The sequence below is a fragment of the Rattus norvegicus genome, chromosome 15 (assembly GCF_021556685.1).
Source record: "Rattus norvegicus strain SHRSP/BbbUtx chromosome 15, alternate assembly SHRSP_T2T, whole genome shotgun sequence".
NCBI lineage: Eukaryota > Metazoa > Chordata > Mammalia > Rodentia > Muridae > Rattus > Rattus norvegicus.
In genome coordinates, this window is record NC_141548.1 from 5,187,457 (window position 1) to 5,211,368 (window position 23,912).

General features: G+C 42.7%; 1 protein-coding gene across 2 annotated transcripts; it reads right to left on the bottom strand.

Moving 5' to 3' along the window:
* Positions 1 to 4,440: 4,440 nt before the first annotated feature.
* LOC148000691 (disks large homolog 5-like) lies at positions 4,441 to 23,667 on the bottom strand. Of its 2 annotated transcripts, XM_087587144.1 has the most exons (6): positions 11,806 to 11,910; positions 11,453 to 11,680; positions 10,550 to 10,712; positions 9,278 to 9,409; positions 8,643 to 8,819; positions 4,441 to 5,032 (listed from the first exon to the last, which is right to left on the bottom strand). In XM_087587144.1, the coding sequence occupies exons 2-6, from the start codon at positions 11,601 to 11,603 to the stop codon at positions 4,933 to 4,935; spliced, it is 723 nt and encodes a 240-aa protein (XP_087443270.1). In that variant the 5' UTR covers positions 11,604 to 11,680; positions 11,806 to 11,910; the 3' UTR covers positions 4,441 to 4,932. The 2 variants fall into 2 exon arrangements, with proteins under 2 accessions (XP_087443270.1, XP_087443271.1); XM_087587145.1 differs by lacking the exons at positions 10,550 to 10,712; positions 11,453 to 11,680; positions 11,806 to 11,910 and adding an exon at positions 23,185 to 23,667 and having other exon boundaries at positions 4,450 to 5,032.
* Positions 23,668 to 23,912: the final 245 nt, after the last annotated feature.

Genomic DNA, 23,912 nt, shown 5'->3' on the forward strand with positions numbered 1-23,912 from the left:
TGCAGGCTGCATCCCCCCATGCTGTCTGAAGCTTGCTCATAGCAGTGCATTTATGGTACAGCAACATGATTTCCTTACCACTTCACCCCCAGGAAAGTCTTTCAATTCTTTATTTAATCTGATGGGTCTAATGTACATCGTCACCCAGGATGAGATGGGGGAGTTCTGCTCAACCCTTACAGTAAGAGATGCTGAGATATGATGTTGTACCCACTAATGCCCTACCTGGACGCCTGGCAGTTTAGACAATAAGCATGGCTATCCAATATGTGTGTTCCTACTGGTCTCTAGAAAGAGAGACTGAGAAAATATGCCTTGTACATATGAAGCCAGAAAAGAATTTGTGGATCTAGAAGACAAGGTACGAAGGACTGCGTGTAAATCCCAGTAACTGAGAAAGCAGCCTGGAGCCAGTTGTGTTATTGAGACTTCAGACAGCTTGGCCTTTACACATGTGACACAGCAGACTCCCATGAGCAAATTCTTAGCCTGGAAGATGTAGTTATGGTAGCCAAGAAAACAAACACAGAACTGTCCCCTCTGCCTGCCTCTTACTACTCTGATCTCCCACATCACGGGAGGCTGAATGGTCTTCCGCATACCCTGAGATGCAGCTCACAAGGGACAGCACCTGTCTTCAACAGAGCTTCATCTGAGCCTGCCCTTGGCCTGTGGTGGATGTGCAGGAAGTGAGCTGACAGGTGAAACGTAGCCTGGCTGGGTCTCAAAGTGCAGCTTGAGACTCACCCACTGTGATTGCCAACACTTCCATGTCTCCATTGGGAGGGCAGTGTCACAAGGTCCTCCTACTGTCTTCTCACTCCATTCACATGCTTCGTGTGACACAAGCTCATTCACAGTTCACAGGATGCAGCACAGCTTCAGAGCCCTCATGTCTGGGCACAGAAGCCAAGAGAGCAATGTCACAGTTCACAGTGACAATGTAGATATGCCAGGGCCTTTCCTCCAAGTTTTACTTTCAAGTGTATCCTTTTATTGCAGTTTACGCTACTCTGTCAAGAAGGCCACGTTACAGGAGAGCATTTGGATGACGTCACCGGGAACTGCCAGGGCCTCCTGCTAACCAGCTTTCCTTATGGTGACCAGATTCTGAGGTGCCATCTCCAGGAGGCTCTCCAGTGACACACTGGAACCCTTTCCATATCTCCTCCCTCTAAAGCTAGAGATTTCTCTTTGCTCCATTAGTAGTTACCTGCTCTGAAAGGGCAGATTGCGTCAGGGGCTTGCGTGGGGAGAAAGATCAAGGGACACAGGGTGGAAGATTCTTCTGCATAATAATTTTATTCCCAGATCCAGTCCTGTGACATACATTCCAATTTCCTAGGTTTTCCTGGTTTCCCAAAAGTCAGTATTTCCCTCCAGACCTTTAATTTATTGGATATTGGATTTCATTTTCTTATTGTGCATTCCTTCAAAGCCGGCTTTCTTTACATATATTCGTGGACGTGTACTCACGAAGTCTCTGTTTCGCAATTCCTTTGTTGCAATGATCTTGGTAACATAGTGAACCCAGTTACACAGTGAATATACAACTTTAAATGTTGTGCACCTACTTCAGATGATAAACTTCTGGATCCTTTCTCAAAAAAAATAACCAGATATCAGTGAGCAAAGGACAACGTGGACGGAGATTGGTCCTCTGCAGTTCCATTAGACGTCACTTCTCTAGTGTCCACCTTCCTGAGTTCCCAGGGACAGGCCTGAGGGTGTTAGAGTTTGGACCATGATCCTGTATTCATGCCAAATGTAAGATCCAGGAGGTTGGACAGGGAGTGGAAGGGCTTGAGGTCAGGTGAAAGCTCAACTTTAATAGGTCCAGAAGTTCTGGAGGGAGTCTATTTGGCCTTGTCATCTGTGGCTTCTACGTTCTTGACCTAGTTGTGAGGAATCCATGTTAAAATTCCACCTAAACTCATAACTGTAAGAGTGTAAAACATCGCCACGTAGGTCCTTTGCAAATTGCTTTCATTGTCCTTTTCGATGCCCACTTGGCTCATGCAGTTTCACTACCACCAGGTCCAAATTAGGGGATATTGTTGATAGATTTAGAGGTTTACTGGGTCTCTCTGATAGTCAAAGTAATAGACTTTACAGAGAACTGGACGGACAGGATTTCAAGAATAAAATAGTTGAAGAATTCTGCCAAGTGCTGATCTCTAAGACTTAGAAGCAATGGGGGGTGTATTCTAAACATAATATTCTATGGTTCAATCCCTCCTTGTATGGAGTACAGCAGGCCCAAAATAAGAAAAGAGCCTTTCCACCCTTCCTGGACTCTAATGAAAGTTTCCATAGTGTTTCCTTTAACATCTTGTTCATTATTTCCACCTGCCCAGAATTCTGCACAACAAAGACTCCAAACTATGCATAAATCTTTGACTGTTCTTTACAGGCTTTGGCCGTGAGAGCTGGGCTATTATATGGCAGCATTCCTAGTGAGTGGCAAAATTAGCGGGAAAGTTCCTAGCAGAGCTTTCTAGTTGCTCTATGATCAGTTTCAGTCTGGTGTAGTGAGTTTCTACTCACCCAGAAAAGGTATCAATAAAACAAGCAGGTACTTTTATCTTACTCTAGGAGGCCATGTGTCAGTTAATTCAGGTTCCCATAATTTATCAGAGCATTGGCTACCTGTATGCAATCCTCTCTGGGTAAATGATCTCTGTTTTTTATTTACATAGGTGTAAATGTGACATCTGGCTTTGACATCTCCTTCTACACTGTCCAGTGTATGTGGGTATAACATACCTTGCTGATGGCAACTGAGAGAGTTCTGTGGACCCAAACAAGTAGTCTGGTAAAGCTGAATTACCAGAAACCTGCCAATTGTCTCTGGAAGAATGATCTTTCCCTCTGGTGTTCACCACCAACCTCTGGCGTCAAGCTATTCATTTGATTCTTTTGCATCCTCGCCTCTTGGTTATACTCGAAATACACAAGATCTAAGGCACAAACCACATGAAAATCAGGAAGGATGAGCAAAATGTGGATGCTTCACTCCTTCTTTAAAGGGGGAACAAAATATCCATAGGAGGGGATAGGGAGGCAAATTTTAGAGCAGAGAATGAAGGAACGCCATTCAGAGCCTGCCCCACATGTGGTCCATATCTATCTATGTATATATCTACTATATCTATATCTATCTATATCTATCTATATCTATCTATATCTATCTATATCTATATCTATATCTATATCTATATCTATATCTATATCTATATCTATATCTATATCTATATCTATACCTATATCTATATCTATATCTATATCTATATCTATATCTCTATCTCCACCAAAACTTGATAAGATGGATGAAGCTAAGAAGTACATGCTGACATGAACCGGATATAGATCTCTCCTGAAAGACACAGCCAGAACATGTCAAATACAGAGTCAAATGCCAGAAGGAAACCACTGAACTGAGAACGGGACACCCATTGGAGGAATTAGGGAAAGGACTGAAGGAGCTGAAGGGGCTTGCAACCCCATAAGAACCAACCAGAGCTTCCAGGGACCAAACCACTACCCAAAGACTACACATGGACTGACCCTGCGTAGGTAACAGTAAATAGCATTGTTGGGGCAACAGTGGAAGGGGAAGCCTTTGGTACTACCAAGGTTGAACCTCCAGTGTAGGGAATGTTGGAGAGGGCAGTAATGGGGGTTGGACGGGGAGGGTACACCCATTTAGATCGGGAAGGGGAGGGGCTAAGGGGCTGATGGACAGGAAACTGGGAAAAGGAATAACATTTGAAATGTAAATAAGAAATGCCCAATTTAATAAAAATGGGAGAAAAAGAATAACAACAAACAAACCAACAAAACAATAAAGAAAATGTTCCAGGAGCAGTGCAGGGGAATAGTGGTGAACAATAAGGGGGATGTATAGGGGATACACATATGGGGTAGGGAGAGGGAAGGGAATGGGGGCTTAAGGAAGGAAACAAGGGAGGGGAATAATGTTTAAAATGTAATAAAGAACTGTATCTAATAAAAATTTTAAAAGTATCGTTCCTCCAAAATTGCTGGAATTCAATAAATCTGCAGTCATAACCGATGCTGTATTAAAAGGAATGCAGAGGCATACAGCTCCATGTGTCCTGATCGCTTTTTATATTCCCATACTGAATGGTTTTATTTCCTCTAAGGTATTAGAGAAATACTTCTCTGTTTCTCCTTTGTTTGTCATTATAAAGGAAGCTAAATTTGTGAGCACAAGGATAAAGCAAGGATATTTTTCATCATGAAAGTGGGTTCCACAGAGCATGACAAACTGTCTACATCAAGAGCACAGGTTCCTGTGCAGCTCTGGCTGGCTGTGAACTGATGATGAAGCCTAAGCTGCATGAGACTTGCAGAACACCACTGTTGCCTTACACTTGTGCTGCTACAGGAGGAAGAACCACAGACGACTCAGGACGGTCTTGTGAGTGAAGGGTTAAAGGTCACATTTTTATTTATAGGCAAGCATTAATTTATTCAAGAACATTTTAAAGTGGGGAGTCAATGAGTTCAATGTATATAGCATTAGGAATATAGCATATTAATTAAAAAACTAAAGTTAACAAATAAATAACAAAACTTCAAACTTAAACAAATAAAACCAAATGCATAAAACCAAACTTCAAACTAAATATCAAATATAACAAGTAAATTAGTCAGCATTCAATTGCTACACAGTTTTCAACATATAACTCCAGCCTGTTGCTGGCCTTGCAAACACAGCAGAACGGCAGGTAAGATGGTAAAAATCTCCTCAAGATGAATGTAGACGCCTCATTCCGGGTGGTTGGTTGTTGATGGACAAGTCGTCAAAAGGTTAAATGTGAGGCGTGTTCCAGGCCACATCTCAAGGTCTTTCAAATGCAGCCCAAGATTGCTATGGTTACAAGGACTGAGATGGGGGAGGTGGTGTCAATCTTTGCACCCTCTGTGCTCCTGGTGGACAGTCCTGTCTCTGAGAGCTGTAGTCCTGCTCTGTGCCCTGGGAAACCTTCTGCTGCAGTGTTCAGACCTAGGGGTGGAAAAGACCTGGTGAGGACCTGCCATGTCACTTATCCCATACACAGCAGCACAATTCAGCAGGATAATCCAGGATGATCTTTCATCTGAGGTCATTCTCTCATGCCCAAGAGAGAAGGGGAAGAGATCCCACAGGCCTGCATATTTTCTCAGCTTTTAAAACTGCTAAAAATTGAACAGTGGAGAGCAGATAAATCCAATCATACATATACATTATATTTTCATATCATGTAGCAATGGCTAAATGTCAGTTGAGGAGAGATATGAACAACCTAGAAAACAATAGGAAGGCCTTGGAAACCCGGCCATCTCTGAAATGAAGACTATTATTATTCCTCCAGTGCAGGAATATGCCTGGGGTCCACTTGACAACCTCAATATCAGCAAAGACCCAGAGAAACAATATCGCAAGAAGTACATGCACACTGAAGTGATATTATATTTGGCAAGAATATGCGGCATGGAAATCTTGCCGAGGGTAGGCATTGAACTCTAAAGCACATATTCATGCAGACAATAAACTATACCACTCCTTTGTTTATGGGTATCGTAAAACTATTTGTGGGGAGACTTAAAGGCACTGGGCTCAGATAATACTAGAGAGCTCAGACTGGAGGGATCAGTACACAATAGCCAGAATCTCTATGGATCACATACACTTCATGGACGGAATGTCTTTTAAAATGGACAAGAATAATATTCTGATCTGCTCCTAGCTGACAGATGCTGAGAACTATGGAGAAAGTCACACACCCAATAAGACAGTTTATAAGTACAGGGAATCTACTTGGGTCCTCTCATCCTGTGCTTTCAAACCATCTCAGTGACACCGAAATGATGCTGCATCTTCTCAGACAAGGCCTTTTGCTCAGTGACCAGTTTTTGCTGATTCAGGGGCTCCTGCAGACTTTCCTCCATGCTCTCCTCATCCTGGTCATTAGAAGATTATATTGCCCATGGAGGCATGCATGTATACAGACACAGACAGACAGATACCCAGACATACACACTTTTGAACTCACCCAATTATATTTGTTCACACATACAAGCAGAGTATTTTGCAGAATGTGGTTAGTTTCCCAGTTAATGGTAATAGAAGAGATCACCCAGTCTACTATTGTGGCATAAGAAAAAAAAACCTGGAATGGGGTAAGTACACAGTGAGCATAGCCTAAAGACAGCTCAGCCAATAAAGTGTATTCCCATGAAAATCAGAAATTAGAAATGTGACATCTAGGCCTGTTAGCCAAGCCTCCTTAGCAAGGTCACAAGGCTGTGCACAGGAGGCTGATTTCAGGCAACAGAGCACTGGGTGGGGGCAGGTGAGCCTCTTCAGTCCTCTGCTCACTGTTTCCCAGTGCATGCAAAGTGAGCTGCATTTTTCAATATGAGGTCCCTTTACCATACAGTACCTGACAGGGGAGCCAAACTACCAGCACAAACAGCTAGGAAATCTCCATAACCACAATCCAAGGTAAAACTTGTACTGGGATGCTATCAGATATAATTCGAGTAAGAGAAGGCTAATTCAAAGCCAAATGCTGGCAGGTATAATCAAACTCAGCCACAGTCCATGGAAGGGTGGACAACATTGTACCTTTTCACTTTCTGACTGGTGGACATCTGCATAATTTTACTTCATGGCTGCTCTGAGGTGAACCCCTACAACACTAATGTGCCACAGTTTCTCTGCTCACACCTACTTCTTCTTCTGGAACCCTGTGTCAAAAGGTTGAACTTTCACAAGAGTTGTACATGGTGTCTCACAGGGCTACCCATTTGATACCTCCAGCAATGTCTGAGGGTCTCACTGTTCTAAACCCTCCTTACAGATGATTTTCACTCAGATCAAATGATTTTGAATAACAATGGTTAAGAGTGCCACAGACCCAACACAGGGTGAGTGCTGTGGACTATTTTGAGCCTCAGTTTCTGTCTGAGGCAAAGATGTGATTCCACCTCAGCATAACTCCTGGACATCTTGTGCTGCAGATTCAACTCTAAGCAAATTAATCTTTCAAATAACAAATTCCAGGCCAAACTCCAAAGCCAAGGTATATTCAACCAAGTTTAGGCCAATCTGGAAAGAAAGTGGTGGCAGGAAATGATTAACATAACCAGGATGTTGAGAAGACACAACAAGCCACATGACCTTCCATTGTTACTATACACCGAGAGCAAAGAAGGCAGAAGAGCCCTCAGTCATCAGTTTCCACACTCAGGTACATGGATTTCACACAGCAGCCTCTCCTCACATCCCTGTACCCTATTCCTGAGTTTTTCTCCAAGTAATGTCAATGTTGATGAATAGTTTTCCCAGTTTAAATAGTTTGAATAGTGATCAAGACCCCATTAAGAACAGTTTAAAATGTAATTGGAAAGATTAGGTTTTCTCTTCTTCTCTCTCTCTCAGAGTGTTTGTGTGTGTGTGTGTGTGTGTGTGTGTGTGTGTGTGTATACTTTTACATGTTTCTAAATATGTACATATAGACTTATACAATATATATAAATACATGTATATGTGTCTGCGTTCAGAAACTTGATGAGTTCACACACACATGCGAAAAAACACACATATACACACACTTCTATATATAAGACACCCATATCACAAACAATTAAAACAAACAACTTCCAAAGTACAATATGCATCATAGCCATAAACATGATCACACATGTATGTGCCCACAGACACAAACACACAAAAAAACACCCCCCCACACACACAGAGTCAGAGAGAGATGGAGAGGGGAAGGGAGAGAGAGAGAGAGAGAGAGAGAGAGAGAGAGAGAGAGAGAGAGAGAGAGAACAGAAATCATAAGTGAGAAGCAGAAAAGAATGGGGAGGCCATCAGGCTGGAAGAACAGTTGTTGAATACAGATTAGGCAAAGGAAATGTGTCAAGTGAGAGCTTAGACACTGCTATCCCTCCCTTATAGAGTAAACCTGTGTAGAGAATGCACTTCTTGGGCACACTAGGTTGAGAGAGCTGGACAAAAAATCCCTCTAATCCTCACATATCTCACACAAACCCTCACCCTGAGAGAAGTCTTTCCTACATCCCTGTTCATCCAGTCAGCTCCAGGACATAAGCCACAGGAAAGAACACTAAAACACTGACATAAAACAGGACGGACAAACTGCTTCTCAAGCTCTGTCACTAGAAATCACGATTTGGACAGGCAGGAGGGACCATTTTCAATGTACGGGGAAAAGGAGAGAAAGTCCACAAGCCCCATCATAATTGACAATGAGAGCCATTCTTTTGGCAATTGAACTGAACTCTAATCAGTTCTGTGCACTACAAAGATGGCTACCTCATGGCATCCCTCTAGCATAATGGCATGTAAGTGTGCAGTGTGTGATCAACAGATCCCCCTTAAGGAAATGCATTTTCTAGTTGAGCAGGAGGATTTGGTTGTCAATCCTCCAGTTTCTTGCATGAAGCTAACATCACAGAGAGTTTTGTAAATGTTCAAAGAGATGAACAACTGGATGAGACCTAGGAGAGTGTCTGGATAAGGTGGAGAAGGTTAAACTGGTTTGACTTGGTTTATGCTTAGATATCAGGAAAACCTGCCCTTGATGCTTCATTCATCCTACCTGAGGCTGCTTGTTACACGGATTTTCATACTGGCTTCCCCACAGAACCTTGTTGTTTCCTTAATAGACTCTTTCAGTGCAATCTGTTCCCATAGAAGCTCCCTGTTCTCATGCCGTGCTCTCTGGGCATTGTTCTTCAGCTCAAACAACTCAGTTAGGAGGGGGCAGAAGCTGCGGCTGAGACACAAAGAAAAAATGGTGACTCCCAGCCAGTCTCCAACTTCCTCCCACGTCTCCAAGTCCATTACTCCTTCTAGGGTCCTGATCTGAAGAGAGCCCCAGATTATAGTCCAAGTCCACAGTAGCCATGGAGCATGACCTAGAGACAGGTCAAATGGAGAAAAGAGCCACATTCCAGAAGACTCAGGGCACTTCTCAAAAACCTGACACCATTGATTCAAGTTTTTCCCAGAAGAGGACTTAATCCCCATGTGTGCTTATTTGTCCATTTTATTAGAATGTCGCTTGGAGGCCAATCTTTCTGTGTCCTGTGTGTCCTAGAGCCTTCCTTAGACACAGGCTTCCTTGTCTGCTTCAAACACTAAAAAGCCTGATCCTCATTTTACTTCAAAGATAAGAATGGACTGACACATGCTGTGCCCTGTGCTGTTGTCACAACCTTGTAAGTTACTCACCAGTACCAGTCATTTTCCAGTGTGAGGTGTGTACATTTGACCAAAGCTCTATTGACCTGCTCACTCATTTTCTTCATGTCGGTCATCACTTCCTGGTGCTGCATCGTGAGCATCTCAGACTCAAAGTTGTTCCTGTGGTAAGGCATGGTCCAAGGATGAAATAACATTATGAATGAAGGATTCAAGAATTACATGAATTCAGACTGAATCCTGAACTACCCCAGCCTAGGACATGCCACGCCCTTGCTTCTTGGTACTGGGTCATTTGATATTTATTAAGTTTATTATTGTGAACACGGAGACAGCAGTGCCAGGAAACAGAAGGAGGGAGCTGATTTGCTTGAGCTCCCTGAGGGGGTTTGAAGGAATAGACTAGCTTGCCAAGAACATTCGAGGACCCTGTGTCACAATCCAGGCTCCAACTTAAGCCCATGAAGACTATTCTCCTGTTCTTAGGTAACAATTCTCAATCATAGAATCTATTGCTACATGAAAACCCAAAGGAATATGAACAGTATTTACAGGGAAAAGAATTTATAACACGCACCAGGAGATTCCCATGTGCGTCCACCTGAGCAGATGTGAAATGTTCTACTGCTCACAGTGAGGCTCTCACCCTCATCATTATCATGCCATGGAAATTGACACAGGATAATTCTCAGGCCAAATCAGTACATAGAATACCCAGATCTTAAGTGATACACACAAACACACTCACACATGCATACACACACACAAACTCACACAAAACACACTCTCTCTCTCTCTCTCTCTCTCAAATACAATTAGAATGCCAATTAAATATAAGGATGTGGCATTATCTCCAAATACAATGAATAAAACCAGAGAAAACCAATGATCCCCTGTTGTCAGTCCAGTCACACACTGTGAGGCAGCAAGTGGGATTGGGTCCCTCCAGCTCTTCACAGGAACTATTGAACCCAAAGCACCTCCAAGTCAATTACAACAATGATTGGTCATAATCAGAGCACCTAGAAATTCCCACTAGCCAACACCTGTCCAGTCTCCTTAAACCACACAATGAGAGCTCACACACTACTACCCTCACTCCCAGACTGTGATTCAATCAGGCCACAGGCTATGATTTCCGTTTGTAGGAATTAAAATAGCCTGTGCCACCATCCCATTCCCATCTGAACTTCACATTCTGATGCAATCAGGAAAGTGATTTTGACCATGAGGACACCCTGGAGTTGTAGCCTACTGTGATGTGAGGAAATGTGGATTTAACAGAACTTGCATTGTGACTACCTGTCATTTAAATTCTTTCTCGGGTAATCGGCCAGGATTCTCCTGAGTTCATCTCTCTCCTTCTGCATCTTCTGGAGAGCAATTTTGATGTTCTCCAAACGCTTCATTCTCTCCTCTTCAACAGGTGTCGTGGAGGGTTGGGACGATGCCTTCTGATCAAACTCTGTAGGTAGATAAACACCAGTAAACAGGCATATATGTGGACACAGTGTCAAGAAAAACTATGCTTACTCTAAACAGAAGTCTGAGGATGAACAGTTCTACAGATACAGTGAATCCCTGACAGAGCAAGAAAGCTATCTTTAAGCTGAACTCAGCTAGTTCCCTTTTCCCACCATCATAGCCATATGATGACATATGCCATCATAGATATAGACCACACCTCCTAAAGCCATTCCTCTGTCACTGAAATTCTAAAGCTGGCCTAAACAAGAAGAATTGGAGGACCTTCTCAGCTAATGTCTGATGTGAGGCAGGTAAGTCCTTGAGTTCAAACTGCTTAACATCTTGAATCCCTAATCATGTGTGTTCAAGGACAAAGTAACTGAGACCTTGATATATGACCAGGAGAGTATCCCTCTTGGCATCAATTACCCAAGTAATCTACAGGACACTGCTGAGAATGAAGTGTTTCAACAGCCGATCCTGGAAGAGACACTTTGTTATTCTTATAAAGGCTCATCCTGGTATTCTTTGACACTGCCCAGGACACTAAAGACATCCAAGGAAAGCCCCTTGACATATAACAGTTGTTGGTTTTCTGTCAAACTAATGATCAGAAATTATTGTGTCTGGGTCAGCCATTAGGAAGACTGAGGCTCTAAATCATACGTCCTACTCCTGGAAGGACCAACACAAACCAACCTCCTCCAGGGAGCTCCCCTTGCCCTGCCCAGTACTCACTTGACCTCCTCAAGGACCTTTCCATTCGTCTTCTTCTCCAACATGATAGAAGGCTGGCCTCCCTCTGCCTTGGTCTGGTGCCTGAATGGATATGATTGTCCCTCCGAAAGAGACTGAGGATCCTGGAGAACATGCCTCCTCGGGAACCCATTAGGAAATGAAGGGAAATCGCTCAGGCAGTTGGTGTCACCACAACACTGCTGACATCACAGAACATTCTAGTGTCTCCTGGATACAAGAGAATTTCCAGGGAAGACACTACCGGTGATGTCACTGGGAAATGCCATAGCTTACCTGCTAACTACCTCCACCCAGACTGACCAGTTTCTGCAGTGGCTTTTCCAGAGACTCACTTTTGAGCCAGGAACACCCATTCGCTCACTCTCCTTCCAGAGCTTCAGAGTTCTCACTCCTTCATTACAACTCAGTTGCTGAGGAGAGGGAGAGTTGTATCAGACCTTGAAATGGATAGAACATCTTTGTTAACAGCCAAAGGTCTAAAGACCGTGGATGAGGGATATTCTTCTTCCTGAAATGTATAAACCCAGGGTCCATGCATGTGACATATAGTCCAATTTCTACAGTTGTTACTGTTCCCCAGAGGCCAATATTTTTTTCCTTCACCTTTAAATGTATGCAAGTTGGAGTATGTTGTTTCATGGAGTGTGCCTTGAGAGGGGTCATGGTTTCAATATATTCACCCATGTTTTTTCCTGAAATCTCTGTCTTACCATCCCATTTTGTGCAATGGAAACTCCCTTTTCCTGGCAAAAAAGCTTCTCAGGTATAGAGCAAACATCAAATTGTAAACTTTCTGTCCATTCTTAAAGTTAAAATCCCCAAAAGTGAGGGAGGAACTGAGACCCAAGCGAGAGCCATGGAGGGGCAGAATGCAGAGGTGCTGCTGGCCAAGGAAGAGCAGGAGGAAGCAGAGAAGCTGTAGCACATCATGGTGCACTGGGAGCTAGAATTGGAGTTCGACCTGGGCAACCTGCTGGCTTCACTCTGAGGACCTACAGGGTGCTTAACCATCATTTATAACTCAGTATCTGGTGTCTCTCTGGCCACCGTTGGAACTGCATTCAGAGGAACCACAGACAAAAGTCATCCAAAGAACAATTCACCAAAATAAATAAAAATTAGTACATTTTTCTTTCAAAAAGGCATACAAATGTATGGTCAAGTCAAACAAAACCCAAGGAAACACAAGAAATGAAATATTTTACAACAACCCAAGAGTGCAAGAAACAGTATAAAAACAATCTCTTAGGGGTTGGGAATTTAGCTCAGTGGTAGAGCAAGGCCCCGGGTCGGTCCCCAGCACCAAAAAAAAAAAAAAAACAAAAAAACAAAAAAAAAAAAAAGAAAAGAAAAGGAAAGAAAAAAAAGACCAATCTTTTAAATCTATAATAATTCTATATGTATTTCTTGAAATAGCAGTTGGAGGAAGCAGGCTGTCATGCTCTTATAAGTTCCATAGCCTCATCAACCCTTGTGACAATCTCCACCTGTTTGATTTTTTCTTAAGCACAGATATGTGTGAGTTAGAATCCCGAGTCTGTCTGGGATCAGACTGTAAACTGTAGTCAATGTAACACTGGCAATCATTAGCCACAATCTTTAAGTTTCCCTTGTAACATCAGAGCACAGCCATATCTTTGGAAAGCAAAACTCACCCTCCACCAAACTATCCTCCAAAATCCAGTCTCTCCAAAACACCAAGTCCATTCCTCATGCTATAAAGTATGACGGCCAAGCCTTGCATATGAAGGATCGATATTGCAGGCTCTAATACCTCACCAAAGAGACATTGCCCTAAATTCTTTTACAAGTCCGGTTTCCATGATAAGAGTTATATTAAAATATTATCCCAATCTAGACCTGTTTCCCTGGGTTGGCACATGCCACGTGTTTTCTCGAATGACTCCTTTTTTAAGCCAACATTCTATTACAAATATTACAAATTTTCAACCATACCCAATAACTTAAAAGCCAGTCACCTATAGCCAAGACATGTAAAGCTTATTATACATTTAAAACCAAACAGAAAAAAATGAAGTGACTACACATATCTTTAGTACTTAGATCAAACACCATTTTTACTTCTTTAGCTGTCATTTTAAAAGAAGCACCTTGTTACCTGTTGATTCCAAATATCACAGTCAAAGATTTCTCTAAGAGAAACAGCTAACAGCTCCATTACCATAGAAGCTTTGAAGCTGCTGGCACCTTTAAGGCCAGCTAGTGTAGACATTGAGCCAGCCCCCTGGGGAGCTTCCCCAGTGGACAGACCTAGGCTCCTAGCTACATTCCTCCATTGAGGCAGGATTCAGTCAGAGACACACATGACAGTTAACACCAGAGATAACCAGTTATCTAGGATGCTGGGCTCCAAAGGTCAATTGAAACTGTTTTATTTATTTGTTCCTTTCTTGAAAGGACTTAAAACTAAATCAAGGGGAATCAACCAGCATTTAAAGTTTTCACCATTTTTTCTTTTAAACATAAAACACAAAACATTCAAGCAACAAGAAGCACAACCCAGACATACATTGACATCCATGGACAGTTTGGTGCAACAAGGACAGACAATAGACATAGAGGGAAGGAGCTAGATGGTGTCCCACCAAAAGGACTCAGATAACCTACCTAAAGGACATAGAACCAGAAATAAGCACTTCTCCAATAGGAGCCAGCAAGGAGGCAGGATGTCCCTAGGAGAGCTCTTAAAAAGCTTAATCTCACTTTCCTTCTTTTGCCAAAGGATCTGGAGAGTCTGGGAGGAATGTTTTTCTCAAACCATTTTCTCTCTTGTCTAGGGTGTAAACTGTCTCTAATCAGGGTCCAAAGACTAAAAGCATCTATGAGAATTAACTTTGCTTCTCTAGATTTTAGCATAACTCTAAAAGAACACGTACACAAAAACATTTGACCATTATTACCTTGTCCCTTTTTACAAGGTTTACTCACCAGTACCCCAAATCTTTATTTTTCTTTGCAAGTGCTTTCAATGCCCACGGTGCTTCTGTATCCTGCTTACTGGGACTTTTCCTGGCCCATTTTCCCCAATACGTCCCTCCTTCACTGGCCGGCTTCCTGGGACCATCTTGTCAGGTTGTCCTCTCTTTTCCAATCTTGGTGGGACCTCCATTTGATGATGCCTGTGTCATCAGGACACTCAGAACCGGGCATAGGCCTATAAGAGTTAAGAAGAAACACACACTCGGGTCATTCGTGTTAAAAGAAGGCTGTCCACGCTTTACTGAGATCTCCTTATATACCAGAGGCAAAAGCCGTGGAAAAACAATAAAGCAGGTGAAAACCCCAACCAGGAAAATAGGAAAACAGGAAAAATCTGCATCGTGGCAAGTCCCGGCCCCAACACAGGGGCGTAAACAACTTCTTAACATCAATAAGCTGAAAGGCTCAGCAAGAGGAATGGGTGCCATGGAAGGTCCTGGCCCCAAATCAGGGACCGAGAGAAGCTGCCAAGGGTGTAAACAACTTCTGGCCATAGTAGGCTGAAAGGCACAGCGAGGGGGAAGGGAAACACTCCAAGGTAGGGCCCAACAGGCTAATATAAATATATATTGGAAAAACTAAAACACTGTATATGAAGAAAAATAATTAAAAAGTGCTACATATCTAAGCATAACATTCATAATAAAAGAAACTCAAATGACAGAAATTCATAAGAAATATTCATCATCCTTCCACATCACGCAAATGCAAATAAAAATTACTCTGAGATCACTTTTCACACTTGTCAGTATGACTAAAGTTAATAACACATGTGACAACTCAAGCTGACTGGGTTATGGAGCAAGGGGAACATTCATACTCTCCTGGTGGAAAGGAAAACTTCTACAGCAACTTCGGAGATCAGTATGATGGTTCTTCAGGAAGGTGAAAATTGTTGTACCTTAAGATACAACTCCAGGTCTCATGTCCAGATGTTGATTCATCCTAGAATACAGACCCTTGCTCAACCATGTTCAGTGAAGCTCATTTATAATGCTTAGAATTTGGAAATATTTAAGTTGTCCCTTAACGGATGAATGCATAAAGAAAACGTGGTGCATTTACAGACTGCATTGCTGCTTAACAATTACAAAAGGCAAAAAGGAAGCATGCACTATGCAGGACAATGAATGGATCTAGTAAAAGTCATTCTGGATGAGGCAATCCAGACTGAAAGAGACAAATGGGATACATATTCACTGAAATGTGGGTGTGGGTGTTAGCTGTTGATTCTTCAATCTGTGTGACTGTATGATCAGTTTAGTGTGAGGGTCTAGGGACGTGGGCCAGACTGTCCTCATTTAGGGAAGTACAAGTTCACTCATGGATGGCTGAGGGACACTGTCAGGGATAGGAATGTGAAATGTGAAGAGACAGGGAGAGGGCAGCAATGGAGGGAACATAGAGAGGGACAGTAAAATGAGCGCTGTATCAAAGCCTAAGAGAGTAGAAACCCTAATTGCTTTTTAAATTGTTTTATAAAGGTAACTAATGATTTATTATGGGTGCAAGGAGAGAAGTTAAAATGTTGATTGTGTTCATCTATGTGAAATTTCAATAATAAGTAAGTCACAACAGTTATGGATTTTGACTTTCAATGAACCTGTTACAGATAATGAATATCTAGTCCTTATGGAGACGTCTGTTACCATCTATTATACACTAGTCATTTTATTTGTTTACATTTCAAATGTCATCCCCATCATTGGTCTCTCCATTTTGAACCCCCATACCCTCCCAATCCTCTTTGTTTCTAAGAGGGCACTCCTCCATCTACCCACCCACTTCCACTTCACCCCTCTAGCATCCCCCTTCTCTGGGACATCAAGTTTCTACAGGGCCAGTTGTCTCCCTTCCCAGAGATGTCAGATGAGCCAGTTGTTGCTACACATGCTCTACACTATATGTATCAGGAGCCATAGCCGGGACCATATATCCTCTTTAGTTGGTAGTTTATTCCCGAGGAACTCCTAAGGCTCCAGTTAATTGATATTGTTGTTCTTCATATTGGGTTCCAATCCCCTTCATCTCCTTCAGGCTTTTCCCTAACTCTTTCATTGTGGTCCCCAGGCTTAGTCCAATGGTTGGCTGTGAATATCTGCATCTATTCTTGAACAGAGGCACATGGGAGGCTAGAAGGAAGCCTCAGACTCCAAAGTAAGGTAATAGGATGTAATTCTGTATTTGCCCAGAAGATGGCGACATAGGATCCTTTTCACAAACTTGTTTCTCACTAACCTCTTAGTTCTGTCCAGCATGTCAGGAAAGTTCCGCAATGTGCTCTGTGACTGAAGATCCTTCTGCTTGCTGGAACTCGATCCGCTGCGTGGAATACTCTCGATCGGCGATGGGCGTCTGGGTCGGTGGACGCAAAGACTCCAGGAATTGTGAATGAATGGACTGAGTTGAGCAGACATTGAATTCATCTGAGGGGTTGGCATCTCCAGAACCTGCAGCTTAGCATCCATGGATCCAGGAGAGCACAGTGTGCAGGGCTGAAATCAGATTCTGTAATGGAGAGGCGGAAGAAACTATGGTTTTGAAGTATTTGTTCTTTTTGAAAGCACAAAGTGGGAGATCAGTCAGTTATCCTCTTTTTGCAACATCTTACTCTGAGCTGCAGGACATATCCTGGGGGATATTGCTTTCCATATTCAATGGGCTTTTCAGAAATTCCAGTTTCCTGAAACGGCATGGCCCTACTTTGGTGGACTGACTGGTAGGAAGTGGAAAGGTTCTCTGAGGGGCAGATGAGGAAAGGCCAAAAGAAGAGGAAAGAGACAGCTATGAAAGGGCTGCTGGTGGGTACAAGGAAACAACAAGCACATTTCTCAAAGCCCTATTTTACTATAGCACTCTGGGAAGCATAACCACAAGCTGACAGAAACAAATTGTTAAAATAAACAATGCATTCGTTCCCATCCCCCAAACTACTCTGTTTTTAACCACCAAGGTCAATAGAAATTTAAGCCTCAAGTACACCTTCTCTTAAGGTTCCATACCTCAGCAGGCTGAAAAATCTGCCAACAGGCCTTGACCTACCTTGACTATGCCTAGCAGGCAGACCTTCTCTCTCTTTCTTTTCCTCTGTTTGAGAGCAGGAGCAAATGACTTTATACTGTGGGAGGATTTCCATTATCAACAAACATAAATTTTTCGAAGTCATTAAAGCTAGAAGGCCAATCATTGATTGGCAGGTGTGGTCAGGTCACTCTACCTAAACTATCCCATGGAGAAAAGTAAAAGTGACAGCCATACCTGTGTTTAGGAAACAAGATGTCACAGGTGATTTGAGTATGGGTGCTGTGTGGGAGAGAGGAGGTCATGAATCTAGCTGGAAAAGCCCACTCCACTTTTAGATGTGTTTTGAAAGACATATAATAGAAATTTAACTGCAACAAAATTTTGTCAGCAAATGTGCTCTAATGATAGGTGGTTAGGTTTTGGGGGTCATATTGACACAGAAACTGGATTAATGGTAATATCTTGGGAAGTAGCTTGTGTTACAAGGAGAACTTCAGTTATCCCTTGCCTAGGCCATCTACTGTCTTCTCTTCTCTTTTTCCTCTTTCACTCTTCTATCTGGGCTGTTGTAGCAAAAGGCTCTTCCCAGAGACAAGTCAAAGGAGAATTAAGGTGACATTTTTAGCCTGTTTTCTTATAGACACATTGGACTGCGAAGGCTGTGAGGGAACCAGGCGGGAGGAGTGTGCAAAAGGCAGAAGGAAGCAGTGACTGCACTGGTCGTGTTTCCCATTCTGTCACAGAAGCATTTTAAGAAAGGAGGGTTCCATTGGCTCAGAGTCGGGAAGCACAGACTCCATCCTAGAAGGGGTGAGTGTAGCTGTGAGAGGTGCAGTTGGTAGAAGTGGACTGGCTGGCAGGATGTGAATGAGACTCTTTCCATGTGGGTGGAGCAGGGAGCAGAAATAGGGAAATTCTACCTCTTAGCTTCCTCTCTGTGCCATTCAGTGAAGGCACCTGGCCTGAGAGTTATGGTGTTACCACCATTCAGAGTGAGCTTTAAGTCGATTCTCTCCCCAAAACCCCTCAGAGCGACATTCAAAGGCCTGCTTCACTAACACACTAGGCAATTTTTACCTTCCTCAAGTTGTCAGTGACCAGCAGCAGAGCAAGGCAAGAAGGTTGCACGGCCATTTAGAGGGTGGAATCAAGGAGTGGTATCCGTGCAAGCCAGAAGAGACCTACAGGAAAGCTGGACATCAAAGAGCCACACACATTCTCTCATGGATTCTCATGGTTTTCCCAGGGTGAGATTCAGATGCATGTGGTAGCTAAAGGCATTTCTGGCTGAAGCCGGTTTTCCTATGTGACATTAGGAAACAGTTGTAATAAAAGAAAGTTTCAAACAGCAAACTGTTCTGATTCTGATGGACACAAGTCTGAACTAGTCCTGAATTCTCTTCATAACTTTCGATACTTTTGAAAATAAAGGATAGATAGTATAATGTACTCGAATCCTAAAATACTGTGAAGTATGCATTTCATAAATATGCATTACATGATATTCAGTTGCAATTGCTGGGAATTGTACTTTCTTCTATCCCTATAACCACTTGGCTCTGGTCAGAATTACTAAAGAATATGATGACTTGGGCTGTGTGTGTCTCTGTGTGTCTTTGTGTGTTCTGTGCGTGTGTTTATGTGTGTCTCTGTGTTTCTTTAGGTATTTATGTGTTTATATATTTATGTGAAAATGGAGGCTCTGTCAACTTATGGTATTTTTCACAGTAGCTATTGTCCACAGTGTTTTATGAGATGAAGTCTTCATTATGGCAGATGGAGTCAGAGAGACTACAGAAAGATCAAAGTATGGGGTTGGGGATTTAGCTTAGTTGTAGACGCTTGCCTAGAAACCGCAAGGCCCTGGATTCGGGTCCCCAGCTCCGGAAAAGAAAAAAAAAAAAAAGAAAGATCAAAGTATAGAGGAAGGGGCAGGGAAGATATCACAGCAGTTGAAATCACTTACTGTTCTTCCAGAGGATCTGGAATTGGTTCCTGGTAACCATACAAAGACTAACACCAACCTCGATAGGCAAAGCTGTCTCCCAGATTCTGCCCACACTTGACAACCTCGTGATCCACCCACCCATACAAAAGGCAAAACACAGATACGGGTCTAGCGGCTAAGAGTGACATGGCCTATCTAATCCGGAGGGGAGGAGGGTGGCGGCCAGCAGCAGCGGCAGCCACAGGGGCGTCCAGAACACTCCAGACCACCTCCCTCCCCACCCACCACTTGTTTGGGTGGCTTTAAAGAGTTGAGTAAAGTCAAGCTGGTAACCAACCATGACTGAAGGAGGATTTGATCCCTGTGAATGTATTTGCTCTCATGAACGCACTATGAGAAGACTCATCAATCTGCTCCGGCAGTCCCGGGCCTATTGTACCAACACAGAATGCCTTCGGGAATTGCCAGGGCCCTCCGGTGACAGTGGCATCAGCATCACTGTGATCTTGATGGCCTGGATGGTGATCGCTGTGCTCCTCTTTCTACTGAGGCCTCCTAACCTGAGAGGCTTCAGCCTTCCTGGAAAGCCCTCCAGTCCTCACAGTGGACAGGTCCCGCCAGCCCCTCCTGTGGGCTAACATCCTGGTGTGGGAAGCAGCGATTGTTTGACACCCTGCACGACCGAACGACTGCAGAGAACCTGGCACTACCTGTCTCTCCTTTTCCATCTGCAGTTTGGATGGTATTGTTTTCATGAGCTTCTAGAAGTTTCACTTGCCAACTGCCTTTGTTTCCTGTGTTGCCACAGTCCTTGTTTACAGTATACCTGAGTAAACGATTTCTTTGAAAAGTCGAGGGCTATGTTGGTTGGCCTAAGATTAAACATTCCACTCGTTCTCCCTGGAACACTGACCATAGCGACTGTGGTGGTTTCTGGCCCAACTGAAGGAAAATTAAGGTTTCTGCATTTAAGTATTTTAAGTGGTTTGGATAGATTTTAATTCTTTTTATAAGGTATTTATTCTGGGTTGTCTGGTATGAATGACAGAACCATGCTGTAGTCACTTTACTGTGGCAGTTTACCTGTGGGTGGCAGTTTTCTGTAGTCCTTGACACTGATGCTTTAGATCATTTTCCTTACAAAGTCCAGCTGGCTTATATGGCTAGAATAGGAAAATCGATTTGGTTGTTTAATGATTTTTTAAAATAATTCCCATTAAAAATTTCTGATGTTAATACTTTAAATAAACATGATTGATTAATATTTTTAAAAGAGGTAAAACACTCAGAGACCTAGAAAACCATGGATGGCTTCCTCTTTAGTCAACTGGAGCCACAAAAATGTCAGAATCACAGAGCCAATCAGAATTCACCTGAAACCAGACACTACAGAAATGATCTCATTTATATAGAAAGAATTGGCTGATAGGAAAGGATAAGCAAAGTTGCTCACCACAACCATGAAAGGACTCTTCACAACTGGGCATAGTGACTCAAAGTGCCAATTTCAGTGCTTGGGTACATTCCTACAGGATCAAGCCCACCCTGCTCCATCCAGTAAGTCCATGACATTTAGGTCTGCCAGATTAAACTGAGAAGTCCTATTTTTCCTTTTTTTTTAGTATATAATATCTACTTGTGAGTACATTGTAGTTATCTTCAAACACACCAGAAGAGTGTATCAGATCACATTGCAGAGTTCTGTAAGTACCCATGTGGTTGTTGGGATTTGAACTCAGGATCTCTGGGAGAGCAATTGGTACTCTTAATCCGTGAAGCATCTCTCCAACCCCTGACAGATCCTGTGGCAACATACTGACTAAAATTCTCTGTACATTCATTCAAAGAGTTAATATTTCCAGGCTTGAATGACAATGGTACATTTATAACTTAAATGAAGTATTTCATAAGTGACACTGGTCTCAGATATTGAAGTGGTGGGTGAACTATCAGAAATAGAAGGATGCTGCAGGCCCCTGTATATCTATGCAGGATAGCAGTAGATGTAATTGCACTTTTTATATATAATACACATAGCTTTCCAAACCTATTTATTTTTATTTTAGTTTGTTTAAGATTTATGACGTATAGAGCATTCTGCCTGCATGCATGCTTGCAGACCAGAAGAGGGTGCCAGATCTCACTGTAGATGGTTGTGAGCCACTATGTGGTTGCTGGGAATTGAACTCAGGACCTCTGGAAGAGTAGCTAGTATTAACTGTGGAACTACCTCTCCAGCACCATTACTTCTATTCTAATCTGCCTGGTGTCTCCAGCAATTTTCTTGTGGATGTTCTCTTGGCATGATAAAGTTTGATTTTAACCTGTGCCCTCAGAAGGGACACACATCTGCAATGACATGTTCATTTGGGGTTTTGTATTTGTAATCCAAGATCTTTTTGTTTGTATTTAGCATGGAACTATCTATGTAAACAAGGATGTTCTACTCCCTGCCTCTGCCCTCCTGCTTGAACTCTTGAAGTAACAGTGGACCACCACCATGAAAAATCACAAAAAATCCACAAAAAAGCAATTAAGTGCCTACTAGGGCATTATGAAATATACTATCACCTTAGATGATTCACGGCATGGCATATAGATTAACAACTTGTAGCTGGGTATTTCGAGGCATTGTTCCATTGGACTAGACAGAAGACTCTGGCATGAATTTTCTAATGGCGCTAAGTGCCCTTTCATTTTTCTGAAAGTCTTTTGGACTTATGCAAGAGTGAGGGATGTGCACGAATCTCACTGGATATTAAGTGTCCATTTCCTTTAAAGCTGAGGTTGGGTTTCTTTCGAGAGAGGAGTGCTTGTGACTGGGATGATTCAGGTCTCCTCCAGCCAAGGCAACTGTGGGAGAAGACATCACTCAGGTGCACTAAATTCTCACTTCCACAAGCTGGCACCCCATACCTAGCAAAACATATCCTCATTTCTTCAGGACAAACATGTAACACCATTTGGGTAGAAGGGGTCAGAACAAGACCACTCTTCTGTTTCCCTTTTATTTATTAAGTGGTGATCACCCTTATAGACAGCAGACTGCTGTGGTCAGAATGGAGGAAGGTGATAATTTAAGGCCCGTCACTAGTAGGAATTAAAAGTTGACATTTTTATCCACAGATAGTATACTAACATTTATGAAAATTCCAAGGATATAATCATTAAGGAAAATTTGCAAGCTGATTGCCCATTAATTATTATATATCAATTGTATAAAAAATCAAAGAAAAGCTATTGCTAAGGAGTACTGATCAAAAAGACTGCATATTTTTATTTTTTCATTTTAACTTGGTTTCAAATGGCGTGTGTGTGTTCCTACATTTTAAATTGATGTCAACAACGAGAAACTGTCCAGAGGGATAAAAAGAAATGATAGCAGAGGTGAGGAAAGGAAGGACAATGGTATTGAGAGGCAGAGATTGGCGCAATATATGGTGTATACATATATGAAAATTAGACACACACACAAACACACAGACACACACACACACACACACACTTGTGCAATAGCAGCAAGGTCCTTAGCAGGTAAAAGAACTTGCTGCACTAGTGTGATTATCTGAGTTCAATACCTGGGACCCATGGTACAAACATGGACTGAATATTGTGGCACATATGTGCACAGACACACACATATCCACTGGCAAAGAAAACCTTGAAAATTCATAAGCATTTGACTTTAGAGGCACAAGGATCAGGAGTTGGGAATGAGGTCACCCCAACATTCACTTACCTCAGAAAACCCAAGAACCGAAATTGAGCTAAGCTAATGAGTCCGATTAAAGTGTGCCAAATGCAAGAAAAAAGAGTTTTAATGTGCAAATATGTACGGCATAACCACAACAAATATTAGGTTAGAAATATCAAATTGCTGGTCCTTTATATTAGTTGATAGAAAGAAAGTAACAAAGATAGAAAAAAGAGAGAAAAGAAACTAAACGACAAACTTATGAAGGGAAGTAGAAGCCATCAAAATAAAGGCAGGGAATGAAAGAAAATGGGCTGGGGTGCCATGCTTGAAGGAGGAAAAGACTTTAGACTCTCTGCTCCGATGAAGCTTTCTAAGGTGGTGCCTGCGGGTCCTTCACAGGCGCTTTTGTGCTGCCTGCTCAGCTTGGGCACAGTTGTTTGTCCTCGTGTATTCTGTGCGGTTTCCAGGTAAGGCAGGCAGTGGGAGAGCCAGGTCTCCAGCTAACTGGCTAAGCTGCTCTGCTTCAGAGCACAGGGTGCTTTGTTGCAGCTTGAGCAGGAGCTCCTGAGTCTGCACAGCCGCTGCCACAATGTTTCCACCTCACTCCTGCTTTCCTCCCCTGAGAAATCCCCTCCGGAGTCAGGTTTGCTGCTTGCTGTTGTCCTGACCTGCTGCCAAAGGAAAACAAGCTCCTTCCTGAAGAACTATTGCTGAACAGGTCCTCTTCCCCCATATCCTAATAACTTTTCTCTTCCATTACCTATGATGTG

What these genes read in the sequence shown, in the direction of transcription:
- LOC148000691 (XM_087587144.1), bottom strand. Translation starts at nt 11,603, where the DNA reads ATGGGTTCCCGAGGAGGCATGTTCTCCAGGATCCTCAGTCTCTTTCGG. An exon ending in CTGGAAAATGACTGGTACTG is followed by an intron (nt 8,820 to 9,277) that starts GTGAGTAACTTA and finishes TTTGTGTCTCAG; the next exon opens with CCGCAGCTTCTGCCCCCTCC. An exon ending in CGTGTAACAAGCAGCCTCAG is followed by an intron (nt 5,033 to 8,642) that starts GTAGGATGAATG and finishes TTCCACCCCTAG; the next exon opens with GTCTGAACACTGCAGCAGAA.